The sequence below is a fragment of the Balaenoptera acutorostrata genome, chromosome 11 (genome assembly GCF_949987535.1).
Source record: "Balaenoptera acutorostrata chromosome 11, mBalAcu1.1, whole genome shotgun sequence".
NCBI classification, from domain to species: domain Eukaryota; kingdom Metazoa; phylum Chordata; class Mammalia; order Artiodactyla; family Balaenopteridae; genus Balaenoptera; species Balaenoptera acutorostrata.
The window spans coordinates 95,116,775-95,141,084 of record NC_080074.1 but is presented as its reverse complement, the minus strand read 5'-3'; the positions used below and the strand labels follow the sequence as shown (position 1 = coordinate 95,141,084).

The following is a 24,310-nucleotide window of genomic DNA, read 5'->3' as shown; positions in this document are numbered from 1 at the left end:
AGGAAAATAATTATCTCTTCTTCATCCTTTAAAATTTAAAACTTAACATGTTAACCACATTTTCAATAAAATTCTCATTCCATACCAGAAATGGTAGTTCCTTAAACCCAAGTTTTAAATAGTTGCTTCTTTTCTGCCCATAAAACAGATATTATGTTTATACATTATCAGTGACACAGAGGATATCTTGGTGTAGAACATTTATTTATTTATTCCATGAAACACTTAAAGTTTAGGTCAGTGGGAAATAATTTTAATCAAAGAATTGTACATTTTCTTCCCACATATCTTGCTTTGTATTAGGAAATGACATTGTGATCCATTTCACTACAATATTACAAAATATTTACAAGAAAATATTAAAAATAACTCAAACATGAAAGGCAAGATGGGGTGAAATAAACTGGTTTTTTAGAAATCTCTACTCCAGTGCCCACAGCACACAAGAAGAGAATCAAAAGAAATAAGTAACAAAGATCCCCTTGATGACAAGTTTCCAAGGAATTGGAGTAGGGGAAGAAGTGGGATGAAAATGGTGGTATGAAAGGGGATGGATGTTAGCAGCACTGCTTCAATAACCAATCTATTTTGAATGAAATACCCTCTTTTATATGCAGTAAATTCTGAACAAGGCTAAACTTTAGGATATTCCTTGAACTGAAATTAAAAATACCCTGACAGTGAAAGTGGCTCTTTCACCTAAGTTGAATAAGAGCCTCTCTCTCCATGAACCACTGATGTGAAGAGAAGCCTGTTCTAGCATCAAAAGCTGTCACAGCAGCCCTTCCATCTCTTTCATGAACGCTTCATAAACATCATCCTTAGTTTGTACTGAGACGGGAACAGATGGACCGGATTTGGGGGCTGCTTTGGCGAGAGGCACAGCAGAATCATCCTCTGACTTTCTCTGGGGAGTAGCAGTAGCCCCTTTATTCTCCCGACGTACCCTCAGTGCGGTGGGCACAAATCGAGTAATCTCCGCCTTGGGATTAGTGATCTGTGGCTTGGCACTGATGGTAGCTGTGGCTTTCTTCTCAATGGTGGCTGCGCTTGTATCATCCGCCTTGGGTCGCTGAATCAAGTTGGGTGGAGCACTTAAAACCCCCGGGTTCGGCAAAGGAGCTGGTGGGAAAAGCCCAGGTGGGGCAGGTCCAAGTGGAGGCACCAAAGGTGGGCGCATCATGCCAGGACGAGGTGGAGGGATACCTAAATGAAGGAGAAAACAGGCAGATGAATACCACAAGAATAAAATTTAACTACTATTAAGGGTGTTAAAAACATAGGTTGACAATTTTTTTAAATGGACAATTTATAGAAAATAAATCATGTTGTTTGCTATTTGAAACTCAGGAATATATTCTGATAGTAAAGAATATCTTTTATAAAACAGTATTCACCTTCTGTTTGTATCCCTGTACTTATGTTTTTTCCTCTCTCAATAAGGTACTCCTTTAAACTCTAAAGTAAAATTAACAATATCAACTGGTTTCAAATATGATCGCAAATTGTCAAATCTGAAATTTGACAGCCCAAGATTCTATTCTACCTGTAGACCGCAGATGCTATCAGAACGAAGGTTGCGGATTTGATTCCCATCCGTTATTTACTGATTTGCACAACACTCCTCCCCCTCAAAAGGTAACTCAATGGATAGGAAATATAATTTTAACCCTGGGATGAGAAAATCTAATCACAAAATGTCACCATTACTGGAAAAGAATTCACGTCTTACTGTTGGCTCAGACATACGATAATTATTTACCAGGAAGTGCAGATTTAATTCCTCCAAATGCCTCTTTTAAGACTGTGAGTATAAAAGTACCAAATTTCATCAAACCTAAGATGCTATTGCTTATACAGACTCATAATTATTCCAAATACCGCTGAGAGAGAAAAAAAAAGTCCAAGTCCAAGCTGAGGAGCTTAAAAGGAGACCTTCACATTAAACTGAGACAGTCAGTGTAGTACACCATACATACCTGTCACATCTAAGAAGATCACAAGGAAATTTGCATATCTAACCTTGATACTGGGTAAAGAGAATGGAAAAAAAAAATCTCCCTTGTGATTGTAAACTAAGTTGACACTCATGCAGATGTATGGCATGACTTCACAATTCTAAGTGTAGTCCTAAAAAAAAAAGTCTTAAATGAAGAATTGAATCCAAAGTGTTCTCTGGCTGGAAAAAGTCCCTAATGTGATAGGTAGAATCAAAGGCAAATACCATCTGGAAGAACTCAACTTCAATCTAAGCCAAAAGCAAATAAAAAACACCATTTTAAGATACCCCTTGATTTCAGGATATTGAAATGTGAAAATGTCTTAGAGCAAATGAGATATATAGTAGACAAGTTTTTGTCATAGAAATCAATGCCTCACCTGGAGGTGCAGGGGGAGGTAGCCTGGGTGGGGGTCCCCGAGGAGGAGGGCCAGGAGGCAGACCTGGAGGTGGACCGGGGGGAGGGCCAGGGGGTCGACCTGGTGGTGGTCCTGGAGGTAAAAGTCGGGGTAAAGGCCCTCGGAGTCCTGGCATTCCGGGTGGTCTCAGGAATGGAGGAGCTCCTAAAAAGAGAAAAGTGATTAGTTAATGTCAAACAAATATATTCGAAGTGGTAACTGTGGTATAAGGTGACTGAGATTTAGTTTAACTTATCACTTTAACCTGAAATCAGGTAACTTCAACATTTATTATGGACTATTTCTCTTTATTTCCCAGCACCGACAAAATGCATTCTCAATCACAGCTCTGCTGGGCTGGAAATATATGAGGATGAGACTTCTTAAATGGTTCCAATATAAGCTGAAAATGGAATACAGAGCAGGGTGCTTTAAGGATCCCCTGAAACTCATTAAGATATACAGACAAAGACCACTGAGAATGTCATAAGAAAGGTAATTTTGCTTTGCACCAATCAGAAGAGGATGAACTCAACTGAAGATTTAATTGGCTGACTACAGGATGAAGGACTAAAATCATAATTAGCCAATAAGTTTTACATGTTGTTTCAAATTGTAAATAAACTTTTTAATACTTTTAAGCCAACAACTTGATTAACACTGATGCCTCTGTCTCTAATGATTACACTGACATCCAAAAACTCCCAACCAAAGAAGGATACGCAACAGTATTTACTGTGCTCTAGTCTTGCTTGCTACCAACTCAGAACTGGGTCAACTTGTCATATTAAAAAGTAGTACTGGGCTTCCCTGGTGGCGCAGTGGTTGAGACTCTGCCTGCCAATGCAGGGGACACGGGTTCGAGCCCTGGTCTGGGAAGATCCCACATGCCACGGAGCAACTAGGCCTGTGAGCCACAACTACTGAGCCTGCGCGTCTGGAGCCTGTGCTCCGCAACGAGAGGCCGCGATAGTGAGAGGCCCGCGCATCGCAATGAAGGGTGGCCCCCGCTTGCCGCAACTAGAGAAAGCCCACGCACAGAAACGAAGACCCAACACAGTCAAAAATAAATAAATAAATAAATAAAAAGTAGTACTACAGAAACCCCCAGTTACATACTCCCGGTTTCTGCCAACTAAAATCAGAACTAACCCTGAAAAAGGAAGAGCTTTGGAGAAAAAGATGGCTGTCAGAAGTACTATGACTTGCAAACAATGTTGTAGGAATGAGCAAGTTGTGCTTATTCTTTGAGAATCTTGATTTCTTAGGGAATTACACTAGGAGGAAACAAGAAATCATCCACACTAATGACGCATATTTTTTGAAATAACTTCATTGTAACCACATTTAGACTTATTTATTTACAACGTGGAAGTGCTCACCTGGAGGTGGTCCAGGAGGAAGGCCTGTAGGTGGTCCAGGTGGCCGTAAAGGTGGCGCAGGTGGTGGTCCAAGAGGAGGTGGTCCTGGCATGGGAGGTGCTTGTATCTGAGAGGGAGGAACAGACTGCGGAGGCCCCTGCTGCTGGGAAGAAGCAGGTGCGCCATCAGAGAGAGACTCCTCCTTACGCTGTTTCTGTGACTGCTTTTCTGCTTCAGAATCATCGGAATCTTCCTCGTCGTCTTCTGAAAATTCCTCTACTTCTCGTCCCTCCTCAGGGATTTCCTGACCTGAAAGAAATTTGAAACCAGGCCCATGCAGTTGATTCATTTCTTACAGCCTGTAGAACAGCGATGCCTGAAACACATGCTCAATAAATGCTTTCTTAAAATTAACAATCAAGTCTTCTTCAGTAAAATACGTAGATAACGCAAGAATAAAATCGTATTCTACTTATCCATGCTAGTGTAGCAGAGTGGAATGAGCCCAAGTTTTAGAACAAGACAGACCTGGACTTAAATGCCACTCCAACTACTTACTAGTCATGTAACTTTGGGCAGCTGACCTTAATGTCTCCAAACCTTGACTTTTGAAAAACAAGGATTTATTACTTGATTGCTGACATATTAAATAGGAAAATATACCTAAAGCAACTGGCAGGAGTAAATACCAAAAGGTGATTCACTGTTCTTTCCCTGCCTTACCTGCCATTCGAAGCATCATGGCTTGAAGAGGAGTCAGCTCCTTCATGTTCTTCTTCTTCTTCTTCCTTGATTTCCCAGGCATATCTGCAAATCGTACACTCAGACCTAAAGGGTCAGAGAAGGGAGAGTGGAGTGGATTGGGATCAACAAAATTCAGTATATGCTTACTATAAGACAAACGCTATAAAGTACTAGATATAATTGCTTCCCACTACTTGGCAGAGAGACACAGCCATATTAAAGATAGCAAATCAAATGCCAACTGGTGGTAAATATATGCTACAGTGATTTCAAAGTTACAAATTTAAAAAATTTAAAGAATACTATTAACATCTTTATGCCAATAAAATCAACACCCAGATTAAAATAATAGATAATTTTCTAGAAAAATATAAATTACTTACAATTGGTCAAAGAAGTGATAAGACCAGAACATAAAAACTTAAAATGGTAGTCAAAGATCAAGCCCCTCAAAGGCACCTGGCCCAAATAATCTTACAAGAAAATTCAGCCAAACGTTAAGTTACAGAAATTTACTGTAAAAGGGCACAGGAAAAGATGGAATGCTACCCACAACTTGAAGCTAGCATAACCCTAATACCAAAACTAACCTGCTGGCCAACATAAAATACAAGCAAATTGAATTCAATAGTGTTTTAAAAGAAAAATACATCATAAACATGCAGCATTGGTCCCAGAAATGCAAAATGGTTTAACATTAGAAAAGCCATGAATGTAATTCATTACAATAAACAACTGAAAGAAAAATAATAACATCCCAACAGATACTTAAGAAGTATTTATAATAAAAACTCTTAGCAAACTTAGACTAGAAGGAAACTTCTTAACCTGACAAGGGCTCTCCACTCGACACCTAAACATGCTAAATGGTGCAGTATTAGGAGCATTCTTATTCTTAAGATGGTAAACATTTACAGGAGGATAGAAGTTCCACGTGGGCAGGGCTTCAGTATTATTTACTCTGCATACTTAGTGTCTAGAAAAATGCCTTGCATATAGTAGAAACTCAATTATTAGCTGAATGTCAAATTATAGTTAGGATAACCATTTCCAGCACATGTGCACTGATGAATATATATAAGAAAAACTAACTAGTAAACAAAACAAAACAAAAAAAACTAGTTGGCTGAAAAAAAGGAAAATGAGGCAAATGATCGCAGTCTAGAGAAAAAAAGAACTGCTGTGGCTCTAGCAACTTTCTATTGATATTTTAAAGTACTAGATCCTACCTAAAGTGTCCTCTATCATTTTTCATTACCAGCTCTCCCTATCCACCCCTTTACTCTAGCTTTCTGGTTTGCAATCATGATTCTTAAGAAATATCAGGAGAAAAATTTATCATCATTATCAATACTAATATCAGTAGTATTACTAATATATACTGTGCTGCAGCCTGCAAAAACAATTACCAAAGAAGCTCCAAGACTACTGAAATGTGACAAACTATACATTTTGTAAATTTTCTTGATGAATGCCATAGCTACTTTCTAAAAGTATATGTAACTCAGTCTGAATTTATCATAATCAAACAAACACATAATACACATTATAAGTATGACATGTTTCCATTAAATCATGACTCCACTCACAGGTGTACATTTATGTTAACTATGGTTCTCATTCATGTAAGATACCACGAGCACAGAAAATTTAAAGGGCTTTGAATGCAGATATTTAAACGGACTCATTAAAAACAACCACGTGGTTTTCTTGATATAATTATGTGGTTATTCTCCTCTCTTTCCTATACATATCCATGACAGGACATCTTTATGCTGTTGAATAGCTAAGAATAGCTATCTTTTCCCCAAAAGTGGACTTTACCACATAGGCTTTTTTTTTTTTTTTATTACATATACTGTTTAGATTTTTTTTTTCCCCTCATAATTATCCATCTAGTACTTACTATGTGTCAACAACTTTGAGATTTTAGAAATATAAAGATGAATAAAGCATTGATCCCTCCTTTCAAGGACCTCACAATTACCTTCACAGATCCATTATTAAATCAGGACCTTCAGCTTGTGTGCTTCTTATTGATCAATACCATGGAATTTTCACCTGCACATACCTGACTTCTTTTCTTCATTGTTTTCTCTCTCATTATCTTCACGGTGCACAAATTCATCCCCTTCACTTTCTCCATCTGATCTGTCAGTGTCGCTGTCATCAGTACTGTCGTCATGCTTATCTTGATCCATGTCTTCAGGATAGCCATCATCTTCACTGGTGCTGGAAATATCATCATCATGACCCCGTTGAGCTGAAAAGGGAGGAGGAAGCCGGGAACAAGTTGTATATGTGGATCCTCCACTACATGGTACCCCAAAATACAGAAAATCAGGCTATTTAACTCAAAATAATTTGCTTTAAAAATTTCTATGCATGATCTCACCTATTCATATAGTCTGACAATATTTTCACTTGACAATCGTTTTAAATTCTTTTTGATAACGTAAGATTTTTTTTTTAAAAGGTTCAAATTTGAAAACAAACTCTACTTAGAAGGTTATATACAGACATGCACATACACAATCATTGTGACTGTATACAATGATGCTCTAGTCTGATAATGATAAAGCTAAAAGGGAAACGGGTATCCAAGTTACCCAAGTCTTAAGGAATTGATGGTAAGAGAGTGACATCTTCAAGAAGCCTAATTTAAAACACAACAAACACTTCCATCCTTCCTTGTGCATGCTGCTTTTACTTGGGTAGCTGCTATGATTTATGCATCTGTTGGTGCGTACATGCCGTCCTCATTTATTCCCCAAGCTCTGAGGGTGCTGAACAAGATGGTTAAACAGCCAACATGGAAAATGACAGTGGAAACGTTCTAAGAGCAAAAGGAACTCCTCACCAAGTTCGGGACTATATAACATGTCTTCATCTCGCCTACGAGGGGGAAGATCCAGGGCAAAGCCCACTTTACGGCCATACATTTGCAAGACTTGAGGAGGAGGTGGACCAGGGGGAGGACCAGGAGGTTTCCTGCCAGGGGGCAGACGTGGAACACCATGTCCAAGAAGAGGAAGTATAGAAACTGCCCGAGTTGGAGGTCTGTAAAGAAAATTTACAGTAATCACATTAACAGTCATGAGGTATCTACTTCCTCTTCTAAACAATTTTCAAAGGATTTCTCATTTCATATCTAATCAAACGAGGAACTGCTTACATCCCCACTGTCCTTTATTTCCCACTGCATTAATTTTGGCACAGGACAGTCAAGAGACGCTTTTACTATACGCTATTTGACTCTGTTGCCACTTCCTTACCCATAGGCTGAGGTCTTCTTAAGGATGGAGGGTGGCTGGGCGCCAGGAAGTGGAATGTCCTGGATTAAGATGTTGGAAGGAGCATGCGGCATATCTGGCAAAGGAATACTCTCCACTTCCACATGCTGAGCATTCTGAAACAGAGAGAATCTTTCAATAGATAAGAGCAATCCCCAAACTCAACACTAAAAATTCAATATCAGCTGTTTCATAACCTGGATTTGCTTTCCACCTAACATAAATATCATGGAAAACAAGAATACAGAGCTGCAAGTCAACATTTCTAAAGACTGCCAATCAACTGAAACTTCGGAATAATATATATTCAGTGGTAGAGCGTGGGCTCTAAAATTAGTCTGCCGTTGCTGAATTTCTGTCACATATAAGCTGTATGACTTAAGCAAGTTACCTTAGCTTCCTTATCTGTAAAATGGGACCCATACTACCTACTTTACCAAAATTATACCTTTTTTTTTTTTTTACATTTTTATCTTGAGGCAAAATTTACAATGAAATGTACAAATCCAATGAGTTTTGACAAATGCATATACCTCATACTCCCTCCCAATCAATCCCTAACACTGTCCCAAGGCAACCACTGATACAAAATCTTTCCTCCATAAATTAGTTTTGCCTGGTGTTCATACAAATGGAATCATAACCATGAAGAAAGGATCGCATGTTTTTGAGATTTATCCATTTAAAAAGTTTGTTTAAATCTCATGTTGTTTTGAGTATCAGTTGATCATTCGTTTTTACCATTGAGTAGTATTCAATTTTATGAATATATAACAGTTTATCCATTATCTTCTTAATGGACAGCTGGGCTGTTTCCACTCTTCAGCTATTACTGTATTGGCAGGTAGATCAATTTCTCTTGTATAAATACACAGATTTATATTTGCTGGCTAATGGGGTAGGTGTATGTTTAGTTGACAAGAAACTGCCAAGAGGAGGAGGTTCAACACGATCAGGTCTCCCATCAACAACTTTAAGAGCAGATCTAAACATAAAATTTTAGTTTAGCTCTGAAAAGAAACTTGATTACCTTGACAGCATCAAAATATTGGCTAAGTTGAGCCCTCTTCTGTTCATATTCTACTTCTAGCTTTCTCAATTCTTTGTAAATATCTGGATTCTCTTTCTCATAGAGTCGTAAAATACGTTCAAAGGTTTCACGTAGCTTTTTACGCTTGTCTTTCAGCACTTTCTCATTTAACTGTGGCTGTTGCACTGGGTTAAACTCTGAGAGAAAAGAGCAGATTATGAAATTAAATACAAAAAAGTCACTGTGTCTAGGTATCAATAGGCTGTATCATTTAATAAAAATCTCCTTATATGTTAAAACTTTTCAAAAGGATGTAGACATCAGATATATTCTTGTCAAAAGAAATGCACTATTTATTAAAATTCCACCACTTTAAGAAGGCCATTAATTTTACTTTCTTTTCTAAGAAATGTCACCTAAATTACTTTATCATCATTGTAATAAAAATCAATTTTCACTCCTCTATGCTGACAACCTGATATAGTGAAGCTTCAGTCAGACACACCTGGGTTTACATACTACACTGGCTCTGTCATTTAATTCTGAGATCTCTGGCATTTTACTTGAATTCTCTGATCTTCAGGTTCTTCATCTGGAAAATGGAGACATCAACTACTTCACAATCAAGCTCTGATGATCAAATGAGACCACAAATAAAATATCCAGCGGTGTCTGGCTTACCACTCAACTATTACTTTTATATGGGTTAGTGTTCCTTGTCTAGCTACCATATAAGCCTTTCTCTCCCATGTGTTCAACATGGGGCTTAATTTCAGGTCCCCAAAAGGGACTAAGAGAGATTAGCACAGGACTCCCAGGCCTGCCTAGTCAACCATACCTGCCTCCCTCCATCCCCCCTGCCAGTAACTGACTCAGAGATTAATCGGCATACGATCCAAACTGGGACCAGATCCTCCTCTGAGATTTTAAATATGGGAGAGAGAAGCTATCACAAGCAGGAATGAAGTAAAACTAGAGTAGTCTATGGCCTCATCTCTCAACCACCACTAATTCCACACACATACTCCACCTTCTATACCAAGAAATTCACTAGCAGTATGCTGACAGAGTGGTCAGACAGATGGACAGTCTTGCTAATGATATCTGGGTTTTTGAGACAAGCTTCCCTCCAGGATTTCCCAATTATGGGAGTCAAGGTATACTTTTTTCTGCTTAGTCTGTACTGAATTTTATAAATTGTAATTAGAGCTCTGATGAATAGTGTTCCTTCCTCCTTTTTCTTAAAAGAATCACAAGCTTAATTATCGTCTTTCTTAAATCCTATTAACTATTAACCTTGATGACTTATTCAAAACCAGAAGTATGGCCTCAAACCACACTATTCCTAGTGTGATTAATGAAAGTGCTAAATGCTTGACTTTAAATCCCAGCTCTGCCACTTCCTAACAGTGTAACCTTGAGAAAGGTACATAACATCTCTGTGCCTGAGTTTCCTCATCTGTAAAATAGGGACAATACACCTACCCAAAACAGTTGTCATGAAGATTAAATGAAAATGTGGGGAAAAAGCCTGGTATGTAGCAAGGTAAGAGCTCAATAAACCTCAGTTATTACTATACAATTTGGGGTCATTCAATAGGCAATATCCTGACATCCTAGGGCTAGGAATTGTCCCTACCAATATTTAGAACAGGCAACAAGTGGAATCAGTTATAGCTGAACTGGGAAAGATGTGAGATGATAGAGCCTGACCCAGAACTCTTGCCCAGGCTGGCTGCAGAGGCTCTGCCAAATTATTTCAGAAAGCTTGTAATACCATAACCCCATATAACTGGATTTTTTTGAACCCCATTTAATGCATCATTGAGAAGTTCCACTGTATCTCTTTTACTCACTATCTCTGTTTTTTAGGCAAACCACCAAACTTGTTTGGAAACCTTTGTAAACAAAACTTGTAAAGATCACTTTAACATGCAATTAAAAAAAAAAAAAAAGGCAGGGGGCAGAAGACAGAATTAGCAAAAATTTGACAGCTGAAAAGCATGGAGTTAACTAGACTATTTCATTTTTGGATGTTTGAAAGCTACTAAAAAAAAAGGAAAATGAAAAACTCCATGTTCTAAAGTTAAGAGAATGGGCTGAATACGGAATCCATTTTGTGACTCGTCCTCTGTATTAATTATAACTACCTAAAGCCACTTTGCACCATTCTGACTCCTACTTTTACTTAATTGTATAATGTTCTGTTAAAAATACTTTCTAGGATTTTTTCCCTCACATACCTGCAAGTATAAATTATATAAATAAGGAAGTAAAGGTTAATTAAATATGTTATAGGATCTTTGGAACTTGGTAAAACTGCATTCTATTTTGAAGAGGTTTTGGTTAAACTAAAGAAAGTTTTTTGTGAGTTAGGATTAAACTTCCAATGGCAGCATCACAGATGATTCTCAAGCAACTCAGATACAAGAAAAGACAACATGCAGTTATTTCATGTGATTCCAGTTATGACAAAGCACTGATATTGAAGATGCACATGATGAGACTGGATATAATCATTCTGTAAAGTGTGAAAAAGGAAGAAATCCTAATATGATAGTTTTTAAAATTTGATTTTAAGTATTTGATTTCTTCTATATCCTTACTAAGTGGTCAATTATCTTTGCATCTTCTCATTGGAAAAGATGGGAAATTGACTTATATTCACGGTGGCCCAATATTTAGATTTACATGGTAGTTGCCAATATTAAAATACAAAACAAAAAAACCCCAAGGTGATTTCAAAATCCAGACTTAGTATTCTCTTAAAAAAATGAGCAGGCCAAACTGGGCTTTTGTTAACTTATAAAAAACAATTAGCTAAAGCTAAATATTGGCTTCCCTCTTATGCTAGATGAGCTTTCCAGTTTGTAATAGCCCCTCACCCCACTGTTCTTCTAACACTAAAACTAAATCTAAGCATCACATGCCATAAGCTTTTCTATATTTCTTGTGTCTGTGCTGTTTCACTCATTACCTGCCTGCCTCTATGTATCAGACTATTATCCCTCTTGTAAAATCCAGCCTTTTATAAATTCTTACCCATTTCATCCAATTTTTCCATGTCCCGGATAATTTGTTTGGGATCCTTCATCTTTAAAACTGCAGCTCGTACCATCATGCGCTGTTTTTTGTTCTTAGAAAAATGAAAAAAGAGCAGAATTTAAAGAAGCTGAACACTCCTGAGTTTTCATTTCAATTTGTTTCAACAATCCATTTAAACTGAAGTTGAACTTCTCCTTGGTTTCTGATCACTTGTTTCAACCACCAGAAACAGAGTTATGTAATTAATTCCTTACTCCCCAAAATGTTTCAACTTCAGACAAAAAGATAAATGTTAGTTTTTAGAAGTGTTTTCTTAGGCAAGTATTTCTTTTTAACCTTGTGAGACTTTTAGCAGTTGCTTAAGTATTTTAAGGGTTTTTTTTCTTAAAATAAAGTTTGTAGCTAAATTCTAAAATTATACATTAGAGAAAAATTTCGCAGAAATTTAATGTCAGCAATGAAACAAGAATAAACAGTTGAAAACTATTAAAAAACTAGGTTCTCTCAATGTGTTAAGGTAAGATACTAAAAAGTAAACCCTTTCTTATTCTGGGGAAGCTTTCTGCCACAAACTCAACAACTAAATAATCAAGAAAATGGATGTACAAAGCTATTTATCATCACATTTACTTCCATTCACTAACTCAGTGGCTTCTAACAAAGCAGTATGTTATAATAAATAGCAAAAGAGAATTATCTTTTAAAGTATTTATTTAAGTCACTGGGAAGGGTAATCAAATAAACCATGTTACAGTAACCATCATGAGCTCATCCACAAAAGTATTTCAGTTCAGTTTCTAAGTATAGTATTTTGGCTTAGTAAATCTTACAGTTTGTTATGAGAAGCATAAGATATCTTTTCTGGCAAATAATTGGAAATGTTTTCTAAATCCACTCATCTCAAATAACAAGATGTGTCAAACTACATTTATATCTAATAGGATGCTTCTGAAATCGTACCTTCTTTAATTCTCTCTTCCGAGCTTCTTTTCCTTAAGAGAGGGAGAGAGAAAGAATATAAAACGTTAAAATCTTGAACGTCAGCATTTTCTCCAATTTAATACAGATTACTGTCGGAGGTTGCCCCGTGCACTGTAGGATATTTAGCAGCATTCCTGCCTCTACCCACTAGATGCCAATAGCACCCTTCCAATTATGTCAACCAAAAATGTCTCAAGACATTTTTAAGTTCCTTAAAAAATAACTATGAATCTGAAAAGATGTCATAAAATACTAAATAAGAATTTGCAAAACAATTTGTTCAAAATTCCAAATACAAACAGACTTGCCAATTCTACTTTGCAAATCAATCAAATTAGAAACACGGGTACTAATTTTTTTTTCATGCTTAAAAGTTTTAATCATGTGCCCACTAGAACACTAGATAACTTGATACAACTGACACCTCCTAACACTGCTGATCTTATAATTAAGAAATAATAAAATAGACTCCCTAAAGCTTACAATTTTTACCACCCCTCTTCTTCATCATTCCACATTAATGGACACTTACTGGCTTGGTCTGTGGGGTTCATAAATTTTCCACTCTTGGTGGATGATGTAGATCTCCGTCCCATGTTGACAATTTGTGTGGTTTACTTGCTTGTTTAAAAAACAAAACAAAAACAAAACCTAAAAACCTGCAAAGACAAAAAAATAGCTTATTTTTCCTAGATTTACAGAATTTCTTCCTTTTTATATTTATAAAATTTTCTTCCTACCAATCTCTGAAAAGAAACTTTGATTATTAAGACCTTGTTCTTTCCCTAATTTTGACTTTAGTGTGCAGGAAAGACAGCCTCAACTTCTCTAACCACAAAAAATTAGATTCCTATTATTATTTATAACAGTAATGGGTCTGAAGACCACTATGAATATCATTAAGTCGTCAATTAACTTTCTTCTATGGATCACAGCATTTACTCGTCAATTGAAAAAAATCAATCAAAAAATGCTTCGACAATATGACATAAACCATGTAGATGAGAAGCCATTAGTTCTTTTCCTATATCCTCCTTTTATTTACATGTAGGGTGAAAAAGGAATAAAAAGGCAACAGGGTAATGATCTGGAGTCAACGACAAATAGCTCACCCTTGCCTCTCTCCATGGTTTCTTGGCATGTATTCCCATCATCTCTAAGACAGTAAAAACTCATTAATTTAAGCCTATTTAATTCAGATTTAGTTCTAATTCAGATGCAATTCCTGACTCTCAAGCAGAAGCTTAAACCATAACTAAAAACACAAATATTCAAAATAAAGTATTGATATCATATGAGAGATCTTCTAAAAGCATCAACATTAAGATATTTTATTAATAATGCCTACTTGACTCTGATTTGTATTTTTTAAGGTAACCGAAAGGGATAACTGTGTTTGAGGGAAACTATTTTATAAATCAACATTTTAATTAACCGAAGACACTATTATATCCCTTCTTCCTGTTATTCCAAATGAATGAGGTTTAGCTTTTTGATACTTGCTCTTTCCAGTAATAAAGGGTGATAAATTTCCTTCCTTTTGAAAGCAGACACTTTTCAAGGGTGGGAAAGGTAAGATCATGAGGTAGATTTTTTAGCAGACCACAGAATTACACCTTCCCTTCATGAAGATTTTGTCAGGCAAGTTTATTGGTTAATGCCTCTTTCAGCAACTGTTCAACTGCCTTGCTTTCTGCTAAAAGCTTCCAAGCTCTTCCAGTGGCAACTGATTTGCCCTGTCAAGGGTTTCCTTCTCAGAAAAACCGGGAGTGGGGGAGAAGGAAGCGGAATCAAGCAAAATTAGCACAAATAGAAGCTCTTACATCTTTGATAGCCTGGATCTTTTCTGCCTCCCTCTTTCAATTACCCTCAGGCCCGTGTTTTTAACCCTCCTCTCCCACACCTGAAACCTAGAATAGATACGAAGTACAGAAAATATTTACAGAAGACACTGGAGCCTTAGTCTGCACAGACTACTTTTCTGTCTCAAAGCAGAGGCGATAGGGAAATCGGGTCACGGGGCTGTTCAGGGGAACTCTCAACAGTCAAAGAGGCTACAAACGGACGGAGCCCAGGTCCACCATAGGAGCCAACAGCATTAGCAACTGCCAAAACCACAGCGACGGCTGACCCCGACTCGAGGTACAGGACATCAAGCCTAAGGCAACCAACCGGGCAACGTCAGAAGGTGGCGCTGACCGACCCGGGCGAAGTCAGCCGCTTGACCGCTGGACGCCGCGCCGCCCCAGGGGATCCCCTAGTCCGCGATCGCGGAGACCCCAAATGCTGAGAGCAAGAGCAGGGCGGAAGGGCCTGGTGCCCCCGAGGCAACCGCGCGGGCCCCGGGAAGAGACGGGAAAGATGAAAAAACGGAGTGGAACGGTCCCGCACACTCACACTTCTGCTGGGCTCCTGGAACTGTGAGAAGCGGGGAGGGGACGATTTTCGGCCTCTTTGACTTCGTAGGGGCCTTCACCTCTGCCTCTCAGTCAACCCCCCAGACACCGCCATCTTGAAACCTCGCGCCCCTCCGCCATCCTTACGTCACTTCCTGTCCCTACGGGCCGAAGATCTCGGCGTTTCTTCGCCCTGGAACCATAGAGAGTAACCAAGAGCTCCAGGACCAGAGTCTCTTCCGTTACAATACAGTACCGAATTGGTTGGTTATAGGCTAAAAGCCCGCCTTCACTACGCAGTACAAGAGCTTCATGTTGATTGACACTTATCTAGCCCAATAAGAATATGAAAATGAAGCGGGTCGGATATATGATTGGCTGATGGGACCACTGTCCTACCTCGCCGCAGGCATTCTGACCTAATTTCCGGGAGCTCTATTTATTGAGACGCCCGAGGCCTGCGGACATCTGATAGGGAAATGTTTAGCGCTGTGTCCGTTACCTTGAATTGTGTTTTGTAGGGTTTTTTTTCCCCTTCATGACGTAAGCGCGTGCGATCTTTCGGGAGTTTCCATTTGAAAACGAATCCCCGAATGATGCACTTCGTTAGCGTGCCGTGCGCCTGGAAGTTAAGTAGTTGTTTTTACACAAAGAATATTTGTAGACCTAAGCAACTCAGTGCCCGTATTAGAGCCCCAGAGTGCTAATCTACAGGATTAGTGTTTTTGAAGAGGAAATATGGGGATATTTGTACAATCAGTTTTAAATTTACGAGTGTGGAGGTTGGTTTATATTGGCTCTTTTACTTTCTGGTCTTTCCACCCACCAAAAATCCTTTATGATGTCACCATACAAAGGAGATTATTCCCTTAGCTCTAATCTTCGTCCTTTCCTTATCTTTCATCTGCTCTTTAAGACTCCTCCCATATCTTTTCCCCTTAAAGGTGAGTTTAAACATTAAAAAAATATCAGTACTATCACTTATAGGAAAATGTTAGATATAGGCCAATTCTTACTATCAGTTATAAATATTCCAATATCTTGACGGAGATACGTATTAATTTTTAGAAAATATTTAAATGTGGGCTTAACCTATAAGATTGATCCCTTACCTAAACTAACCTTTGTTTGAGAAAATTCTTGATTTGGTTTTAGACTGAATTCTGAGTCCACAAGAGCAGTAACAAGATATAAGTTTATGAATCAGGTAATAAATACAAAATAAAATTTAATTTTGAAGGTGAACTAAATTGTGACGTTTTGCAACTAATTTATAAAAGCAATGACAGAAGGTAAAGAAAAGACTACATTTGAAAAACTATAGTATTTCATGTAGCTTTTTAATTTTTAAGATATGTTGAACTTTTAAAATTTAAAGACATTTCTTGTACTTGGATGCAAGAATCAACTGTAACGAACATTCTTGCATGAATGACTTTTAAAATAACTTTGTAAGTAGAACCTAGGAGTCTCAATGGGGAGTAATTGGTTGGTGAAGGATTTAGAAAAACAAACACTTGGCATCTTCAGAAATTCAACTGAACCATTAGGCGTCCGTAGCCTTGGGATTTTCCTGAAATTAGATAATTAATGAAATGGATCACCTAAAGTTTTATATAGCAAGGGAAGCTTCTTCCTTTCTGCTAGTATTGAAAATAAAATTTCGCTTTTTTTAAAACTCATAAAGTAATAAATTACAACTTTCCTTTAAATGACAATTCTTAAAAGAGTAAGTAGCAGTTTCTTCTCCTGCATACTAAATTCACTTATATACCTGGGATTTGCTTGTTTGCTTGTTTTTAAAATGTTCCAAAATGTTCAGACATTCACTTGAGGGATATTTAATCATCACACCACAGTTGGTCAGGGTTGATTGCAACTATAGAAACAACTTTTATCTTTTATAGTTTTAACTTTTCTCTCTTACAGGTCCATCCAGATTACAGTGTGTAATTAGTAGAAGTTTACAGAACGATTGCCTCCTTTCATCGTTGATGTAAATTGTTACAAACCATATTTCAGTCTCTTCCAACTTACAGAAAATTGGATTTAAACTGATGGTCAAAATTACGGTAGTATTTCTATTCCATTGGAAGGCTCAGTGTTTGCATGTGGGCAGAAGTTACTAAGTATGTCTCTTAGAACTAAATGATGTCTGAGCTAGTGGTAGAAGTGAAAGTCTGTGCATTCAATGCAGATTTGAAGGATTTTGACTGGGAATTAGAAAAGAAAAAGGTAACCCCTACACCTGCTGCTCTACAATAACATTCACCCTAATGTTGATCTGTAGAGCACAGTGAGAAGACATACCAGGATGTAATCTTTTACTCACAGGGTCTAGCACCAACTGATCCAGGCATTCATCGTTGATAGAAGACTCTCTAGAGTCATCTAGTTTTAGCATCTTTTGAGTCCTCTTTCTGAGTTGTTTATGGTATTTATGTCTATTTGGAAGCTTATGGAAAATGAGCCTAATCAAAGTAGCAAAACACTATTATTGAGAAAGAAGCAGAAAAATATTCCAGAGGCAAATAAAGTAACTGTTTATTTCATCTGGTGTTTCACTGTGTTGGTGACCTCGATAATGGCATGATGATATTTTTCTGAGGCTGACTTGAATTCCACCAGATGCTTCTCATAACTTTTGATGGCTTCTTGAAGCTGTGTTTTCTCCACTGCTCCCAGGATGGCACGGAAGATCATATCTATGCCAAGGCCAAGAACAGCAACTCCTATGCTACCAAGGAGAGAAGCACCAATTTGAGCTAACACAGTGACCAACTTGTTAATTATGCCAGTTGTGATGTTTGAGCCCACGAGTTTAACAGCCACTGCACTGGCAGCAGAAGTAGCTTCTCCCAGGATGACTGAAATAACCTTTTGTACTATTGCAATTTTCTCGGTTTCTTTTTCCTTAATATCCTGAAGTTTTCTATAAAGGGTTGGCTCTAGTTTATCTTTTAGTGCTTCATCAACCTTTTGCAATTCTTTTTGGATCTTCATCATGGCTTGGATGATGATATCACAGTTTTCTTTGATGGTCGCATCTCTTTTCATTTCAGTGGAGGCCAGCCTGCACCCTAAGTGCGTATTTAAAACCCCAATCAGCTTATTGGTGGCATGGAAGCTGTCAGATAAGCAGTCAAGGAGCTCCTGGTGAAGACGATTTACTTCTTGCCGCCTTTTTGGGTTCTCTGGGTAGAGGAAGTCACTTTGAGCCATATTTCAAATATGATCTCTGAAAAATACAATAATAAATCTTTACTAGAAATCTTGAAAAATATCTGCTGGATGTATAGATTTGACCAGGAAATCTTTTACTTTATGAATAGCAATGTAGTATGCTATCTAAGGAATTTCTCAGAAAACTCAACAAGTTCTTCAAAACAATTTTTTGAAACTTGGAGTCAGTGTATGAAAATATGGGTAACATAATACAACTTGTTGATGCATTAATTATGGCATTAGGTCTTGCAGAGGGGGGGAGATCCTAGATAGGAAAGATTTGTGTTTATCTAGCATCTGATTATTAATAAATGATTATTTCCAAGTAATATTTAATAACATATTTGAAATGGTTAGCTCTTGATTACCAGTGCTCCTTAATTTCCTCAACCTCTAGTCACCACATTGAATAGACCAACCAGATTGATTTTTCTAATATTTGGAATTAAATTAGTAGAGTCAGAAGAATATTAAGATCTCTGAGTTTACAGGGCAATAATTGCTAATTTTGTTTGTATACTCTGTTATCTTAATTTACAATATTCAAAACAGTCTTTATGTCTTTACAGGTCAATTATTTGCTCTCCAAACCTAAGAGGCATCCAAAGGCAACACATATAACATTAGAATGTTTACCAAAAAATCCTCGTGATAACAGTTTATTTTCAAGATTCCTTAGATTACAATCTCACTTGGAGAGACAGTGGGCATCATGGAAGGGACAGGGCGGTTCTGACTATCTCTCTGGTTCTCCATTGGCAAAGCTTATAAATTAAATTATTTAGAATTGTCTATATTACACTTGACCATTATTCAGATACGCTGGAGTTAGCCTCAGAAAGAAGATAATGTCATTTCACAAAGGTATTAGGGAATAAGTAGCGAGGGTACATCACAGAATGAGTAAAATAAGCCTGGTGTTTGTAGCCTGCTTGTGTCTGTACTTTGGGCTCAGAGAAAGAAGGCATAAGCAACACCCTTCTGAGTGAATTTGGGTGAAAGTTTGAAGCTGGTGAGTACGATGTCCCTGAGTATGCACAGCTGGAGTAGCCTGGCGATTCGCCTGACACGTGGATATTTCATTTGAATTCTTGGAGGAAAGAAGGAGAAAATGGAGTCCTTTACACCTGTGTGGGATCTGGTACATCCTCTCTTTGTGTAAACAACATCCTAATTAATCTGGGCCCTGTCTTTCTAGGACCATTGTTCTTAGCCTAGATATTGGGAACCTCAGAAGCATGGGGGGAAGGAATGAAGATGTTTTCTCTCAAGAAGGTAGACATGAACATAACCTATCCTCCAAGTTATAAAGATACAGTTTGGAAATGGAAAGGGGAAAATTTTTGAAAATGGATTAGGAACATAATAATTTTTGCTCTTAATTTTAGGAAAATGCACTAGTACCCCTGGTGGAATAAATTGTATCATGGTCAGAAATTCATTTTTATCTTTGATTTAGATACAGTACACACACACACACACACACACACACACACACACGACAGATACAAATGTCCACAAATTAGAATATATCTCAATTCCGTTTAAAGAAATTGTTTGTTCAAGGGATATTAAATATTCCTCAAACTCACCATTGGGTTGCAAACTGCAATTTGATAACCACAAATTGGGACTTTGATTTTTGCTTTTTTCTCCTAGAAATTTTATGTTAAACTGTTTTCTCTTTTGGTTCCTAGTTTTCAGATCTTATCATGAAGTGAAAACTCCAGTTTCTGACTTTGAATTTAGAAGATCACCGACTACATCCCCGTTCAGATATTTAGGTGAGAGGAGTCTTTCTTACCCTGAAAAAGTGGGAAATTTCTCTAAAAGCTGTCATATGCCATTATCTGAAGGCATAGCTTTTACAAAAGATGTGTGGTTCTATTTACCTCAGGATAAACACATGGAGAGATGAACCTTTCCCCTTGATGGGAGGTTGAATGCTTCCAAGTGGTCAGTTCCTTCCCAATTAATTCATCGTTTTAACACAACTTGACAAATTAATCATAAAATACATCTGAAAGACTAAATAGGTGAGACTACTTACTTTTTTCAGGAAAAGTAACATTGGGACTTTTTTCCTCCTCAAACATTAAAACAGTATAAAAACACAATTTTAACAAGTATCATATAGGTACAAGAGTAGGTGGAATCATGGAACAAAATAGTCCCCAAAGAAGACCCTTCTATACATTTGAGTTAACATATAATAAATGTAGAATCTCAAATCAATAGAAATTAGTATTCCATAAATGATCCTGGCATAATGGGCTAGCTTGTGGGGTAGTAAACATTAATTTAAAAATATCAGTGTAACATATGTAAAAAAGATCAAATGATAAAATAGCTAGAAGAAAACAGATAATTTTCAAATGTATATGGAGGGCTTTATAAGCTTAAAACCAATGAGAAAAAGTCACAAAAATTTGACTAACTTGACTAACAAAGATGACCACGTAAGAAGGACTGAAAGCAAACTGGTTACAATGCAGGAAATATTAAAAAGTATTGGTTTCTAACTAGTCTTGTTATCAATACAGAAAACAGTCATAATCTAATAGGTAAACATGCAAACAACTCTGAACAGACAGTAAAAGAAGAAATAGTAGTAATTAATTGATGAAAAGTTTCAGTCTTACCAGAAATCAGATACAGTACTTTTTCAACTACAAAAGTAGTATTTTCTTTCCTTTACATACTCAAGCCCTTGCACATGCTCTTTTATACCCTTCTTCCTAGGTTGCAGATATCCATAATTTTGTGCCAATAACAAGTCTGAGTAAGAGATATCATGATGTGCTCAGAATTATTTTTCACATCTAATGAAAAAAGACTTATCTTTCTGAGTCAGGCTTACCTTCTTTATTTCTTCCTTGGGGAAGGGGACTGAGGGTTCCTTATGCAAAGAGATCTTCAGCAGCCCTGCCACCATACCTGCCCCAGTACTGAATACAGTTTAAAATTACTTCCATCCCAACAGCGAGATAAATGCTAGAGAATTAGGTGGAGGAGAGGTGGGGTTTGAAGGTGAAACCAATTAATTATGTTTGGGACAAGTGAAATTTGAAGAGCCCGATGAAGGAAGTAATTTAATAATTCAGTAGCAATTTACCTAATGGAGAGTAGTACTTTACTGTTATAAGGTAGTATGCTAGGCTCTGTAGAGCATAAAGAAATGAAAGAGACATGGTCCCTGCTTTCGTGAAATTTCTAATCTAGTTAGGAAGTTAAGACAGATTTAAAACTACAACGTCAAGTTGAAGGCACTACGTCGTACAAAATTATAGATAGAGGGGGTGCTTGCCTTGTGCAAATTCAAATTTTAAAGAACTCACACTTTGAAGTAAGACAGAGAAAGACAAATATCGTATGATATCACTTATATGTCGAATCTAAAAAAATGGTACAAATGAACTTATTTACAAAACAGAAGTAGAGCCACAGATGTAGAAAACAATCTTATGGTTACCAGGGGAAAGCGGGGGAAGGGGGGAGGGATAAACTGGGAGATTGGGCTGGACATATATACACTACTATATATAAAGTAGATAACTAATAGGCATCTACTGTATAGTACAGAGAACTCTGCTCAGTACTCTGTAATAACCTATATGGATAAAGAATCTAAAAAAGACTGGATATATGTATACATTATAACCGATTCACTTTGCTGTACAGCAGAAACTAACAACATTGTAAATCAACTAGACTCCAATAAAAATTAAGAAAACGAAAAACAAAACAAAATAACTCATACTTTAATAATATTTACACTGGGGCCATGTGGAGACAGTCCGTCATCTAGGGAGGGTTAACAATTTGTAACCTTTCCAACTGATACTCTTAAATATGTGCTTGATACTTAGAGGAGAGGTTATACACCACATGAAAAATCTTAGTTGTCAATGTGCAGCATTTCAACTATTGCCCATGACAATTTAGTTCTGATTCTTGAATTGCTTACTTGTCTCAACAAAACAAAACAGGTCTGCAATAAGTTGGAGTCACCCTTCTTAAAGATCACAGTTGTTACTTAGGCATGCCTCAAGTGATGTCTCACCAGTGATATATAGTACTGTACCTGAGAGGAGTTCTGGGCCATATACTGTCCTCTATCTTATTGCATTTTCAGGGCTGATCTTTTAAATATTGACTTTAATGTTCAATCTTTTAAAATCATGTTAAAGTCATTTTAAAAAATGACTTTTAAGATGGGCATCAGCAGGTAGCTAAGTGGTGTACTTAATCCAGCTCTGATCACCTGCATCTTTTGTATGGCAGATGTGAACTCTTACACTATTTGTTATAACCTGATAGTGATGGGCAGTTCCCATCCACTTCTGTAGAGCGGAGTTTGTGCTGCTATTTGAGCATTTTATTGTAGTGGTTCATGAAATAAGTTCTAAAGAGCCCTGGGGCAGCCTGATGGGGAATTGCCAGCCAGCAGGTGGAGCGCTTGGTCTCTGGCACGCCAGTTTCACCCCACCCTTTGCTGAAGCAGCTATGCTTTCTCTGCTGCTCTATTTGGGCTGTGGGTGGGAAAAGTTTGTGTGGTGAGAGAGTTCTTTTGCTAAAACAAAGTTCGGAAATCACACGTATTTTGGCTTGTTATTTTATTTAAAAAAAGGAAGTAAACAAATCTGGAAGCACTGATACTTGATCTGCTCATCTTAGGAACTTGGAATGAAAACAAAGACTAGCTTCAGGGCTTCCCTGGTGGCGCAGTGGTTGAGAATCTGCCTGCTAATGCAGGGGACACGGGTTCGAGCCCTGGTCTGGGAAGATCCCACATGCCACGGAGCAGCTGGGCCCGTGAGCCACGATTGCTGAGCCTGCGCGTCTGGAGCCTGTGCCCCGCAACGGGAGGGGCCGCGATGGAGAAAGGCCCGCGCACCGCGATGAAGAGCGGTCCCCGCACCGCGATGAAGAGTGGCCCCCGCTTGCCGCAACTGGAGAAAGCCCTCGCACGAACCGAAGACCCAATACAGACAAAAATAAATAAATTAATTAATTAAAAAGAAAATCCTTAAAAAAAAAAAAAAAAAAATTAAAAAAAAAAAAAAGACTAGCTTCAGATGGATTCTTATTGGACCTAACTCATCAGTTTTGTTGAAATAAGGTGTAAACACTCATGATTAAAGAGCATATAAGAAATGGGAGAAATATACTGACGACTGTATCTAAAAGTTAAAGTTTATTTAGTGATACTGTACAGTTCTTTTAGTTTTTCAGGAAAGGAACCACCTTGCAAAATAAAGATGTATTGATTATCACATATGTAAGTAAAATTTTCTCAGGATACTTTTGTGAATAACAGTACTGCATTGACTGTCAAGTGCTATAGGAATTTAAAGAGAAAATTTAATATGGAGGTCATTAGAGGAAGATTCATGGAGAAAGTGACAGGTGATTGTGCATTGATAGACGGTAGAATTATAACATGATGAAATTAAAAGATTTGATAAAACAAAGTATTTTAAAATAAAAAGTTTATAGCAATAATATATAAACACTTTAATATGTAGGAGGAAAAACACCTATAAACCTACCATCTTGTTTTTCTCTTATTATTCCTTTCCAAAGTTTATTTAAATGCATAAGTATTTTTACCAAGTTGTAATAATAAGAAATAAAATTTCATCTTATATTAATTTACTTAAACACTTTCCCCTATTTCTAGTTTTATAATTATTTTATTGGTTATATAAAATATACATATTTATATTTATGTTTTATAAAGTATTTCATATATTTTTACCATAATTTAATAAATTCTTAATTGTTTCACTGTCTTAATATAAGTATTTTAATACACATAGTTCTTTTTTCCCTCTT

At 37.2% G+C, this 24,310-nt stretch overlaps 3 protein-coding genes across 3 annotated transcripts in view; 1 reads left to right on the top strand and 2 right to left on the bottom strand.

Moving 5' to 3' along the window:
* Positions 1-185: 185 nt before the first annotated feature.
* On the bottom strand, positions 186-15,404 carry WBP11 (WW domain binding protein 11). Its single transcript, XM_007196036.3, has 12 exons — positions 15,249-15,404; positions 13,384-13,510; positions 12,831-12,862; positions 11,868-11,961; positions 8,826-9,022; positions 7,778-7,911; positions 7,363-7,562; positions 6,574-6,765; positions 4,482-4,586; positions 3,780-4,067; positions 2,380-2,562; positions 186-1,206 (listed from the first exon to the last, which is right to left on the bottom strand). The coding sequence occupies exons 2-12, from the start codon at positions 13,445-13,447 to the stop codon at positions 773-775; spliced, it is 1,923 nt and encodes a 640-aa protein (XP_007196098.1). The 5' UTR covers positions 13,448-13,510; positions 15,249-15,404; the 3' UTR covers positions 186-772.
* A 301-nt stretch (positions 15,405-15,705) lies between these two features.
* Positions 15,706-24,310, top strand: part of C11H12orf60 (chromosome 11 C12orf60 homolog) — a 14,934-nt gene continuing 6,329 nt past the window's right edge. Inside the window, exons 1-2 of the mRNA XM_057557599.1 lie at positions 15,706-16,191; positions 17,177-20,256. The gene's annotated coding sequence lies outside the window, so the exon portion shown is untranslated. The remainder of the gene's footprint in view (positions 16,192-17,176; positions 20,257-24,310) is intronic.
* The window catches only part of SMCO3 (single-pass membrane protein with coiled-coil domains 3), a 7,978-nt gene continuing 1,459 nt past the window's right edge, over positions 17,792-24,310 (bottom strand). Inside the window, exon 2 of the mRNA XM_007196034.2 lies at positions 17,792-18,485. Within this exon, the coding sequence (XP_007196096.2) occupies positions 17,792-18,469 (678 nt within the window). The 5' untranslated portion in view covers positions 18,470-18,485. The remainder of the gene's footprint in view (positions 18,486-24,310) is intronic.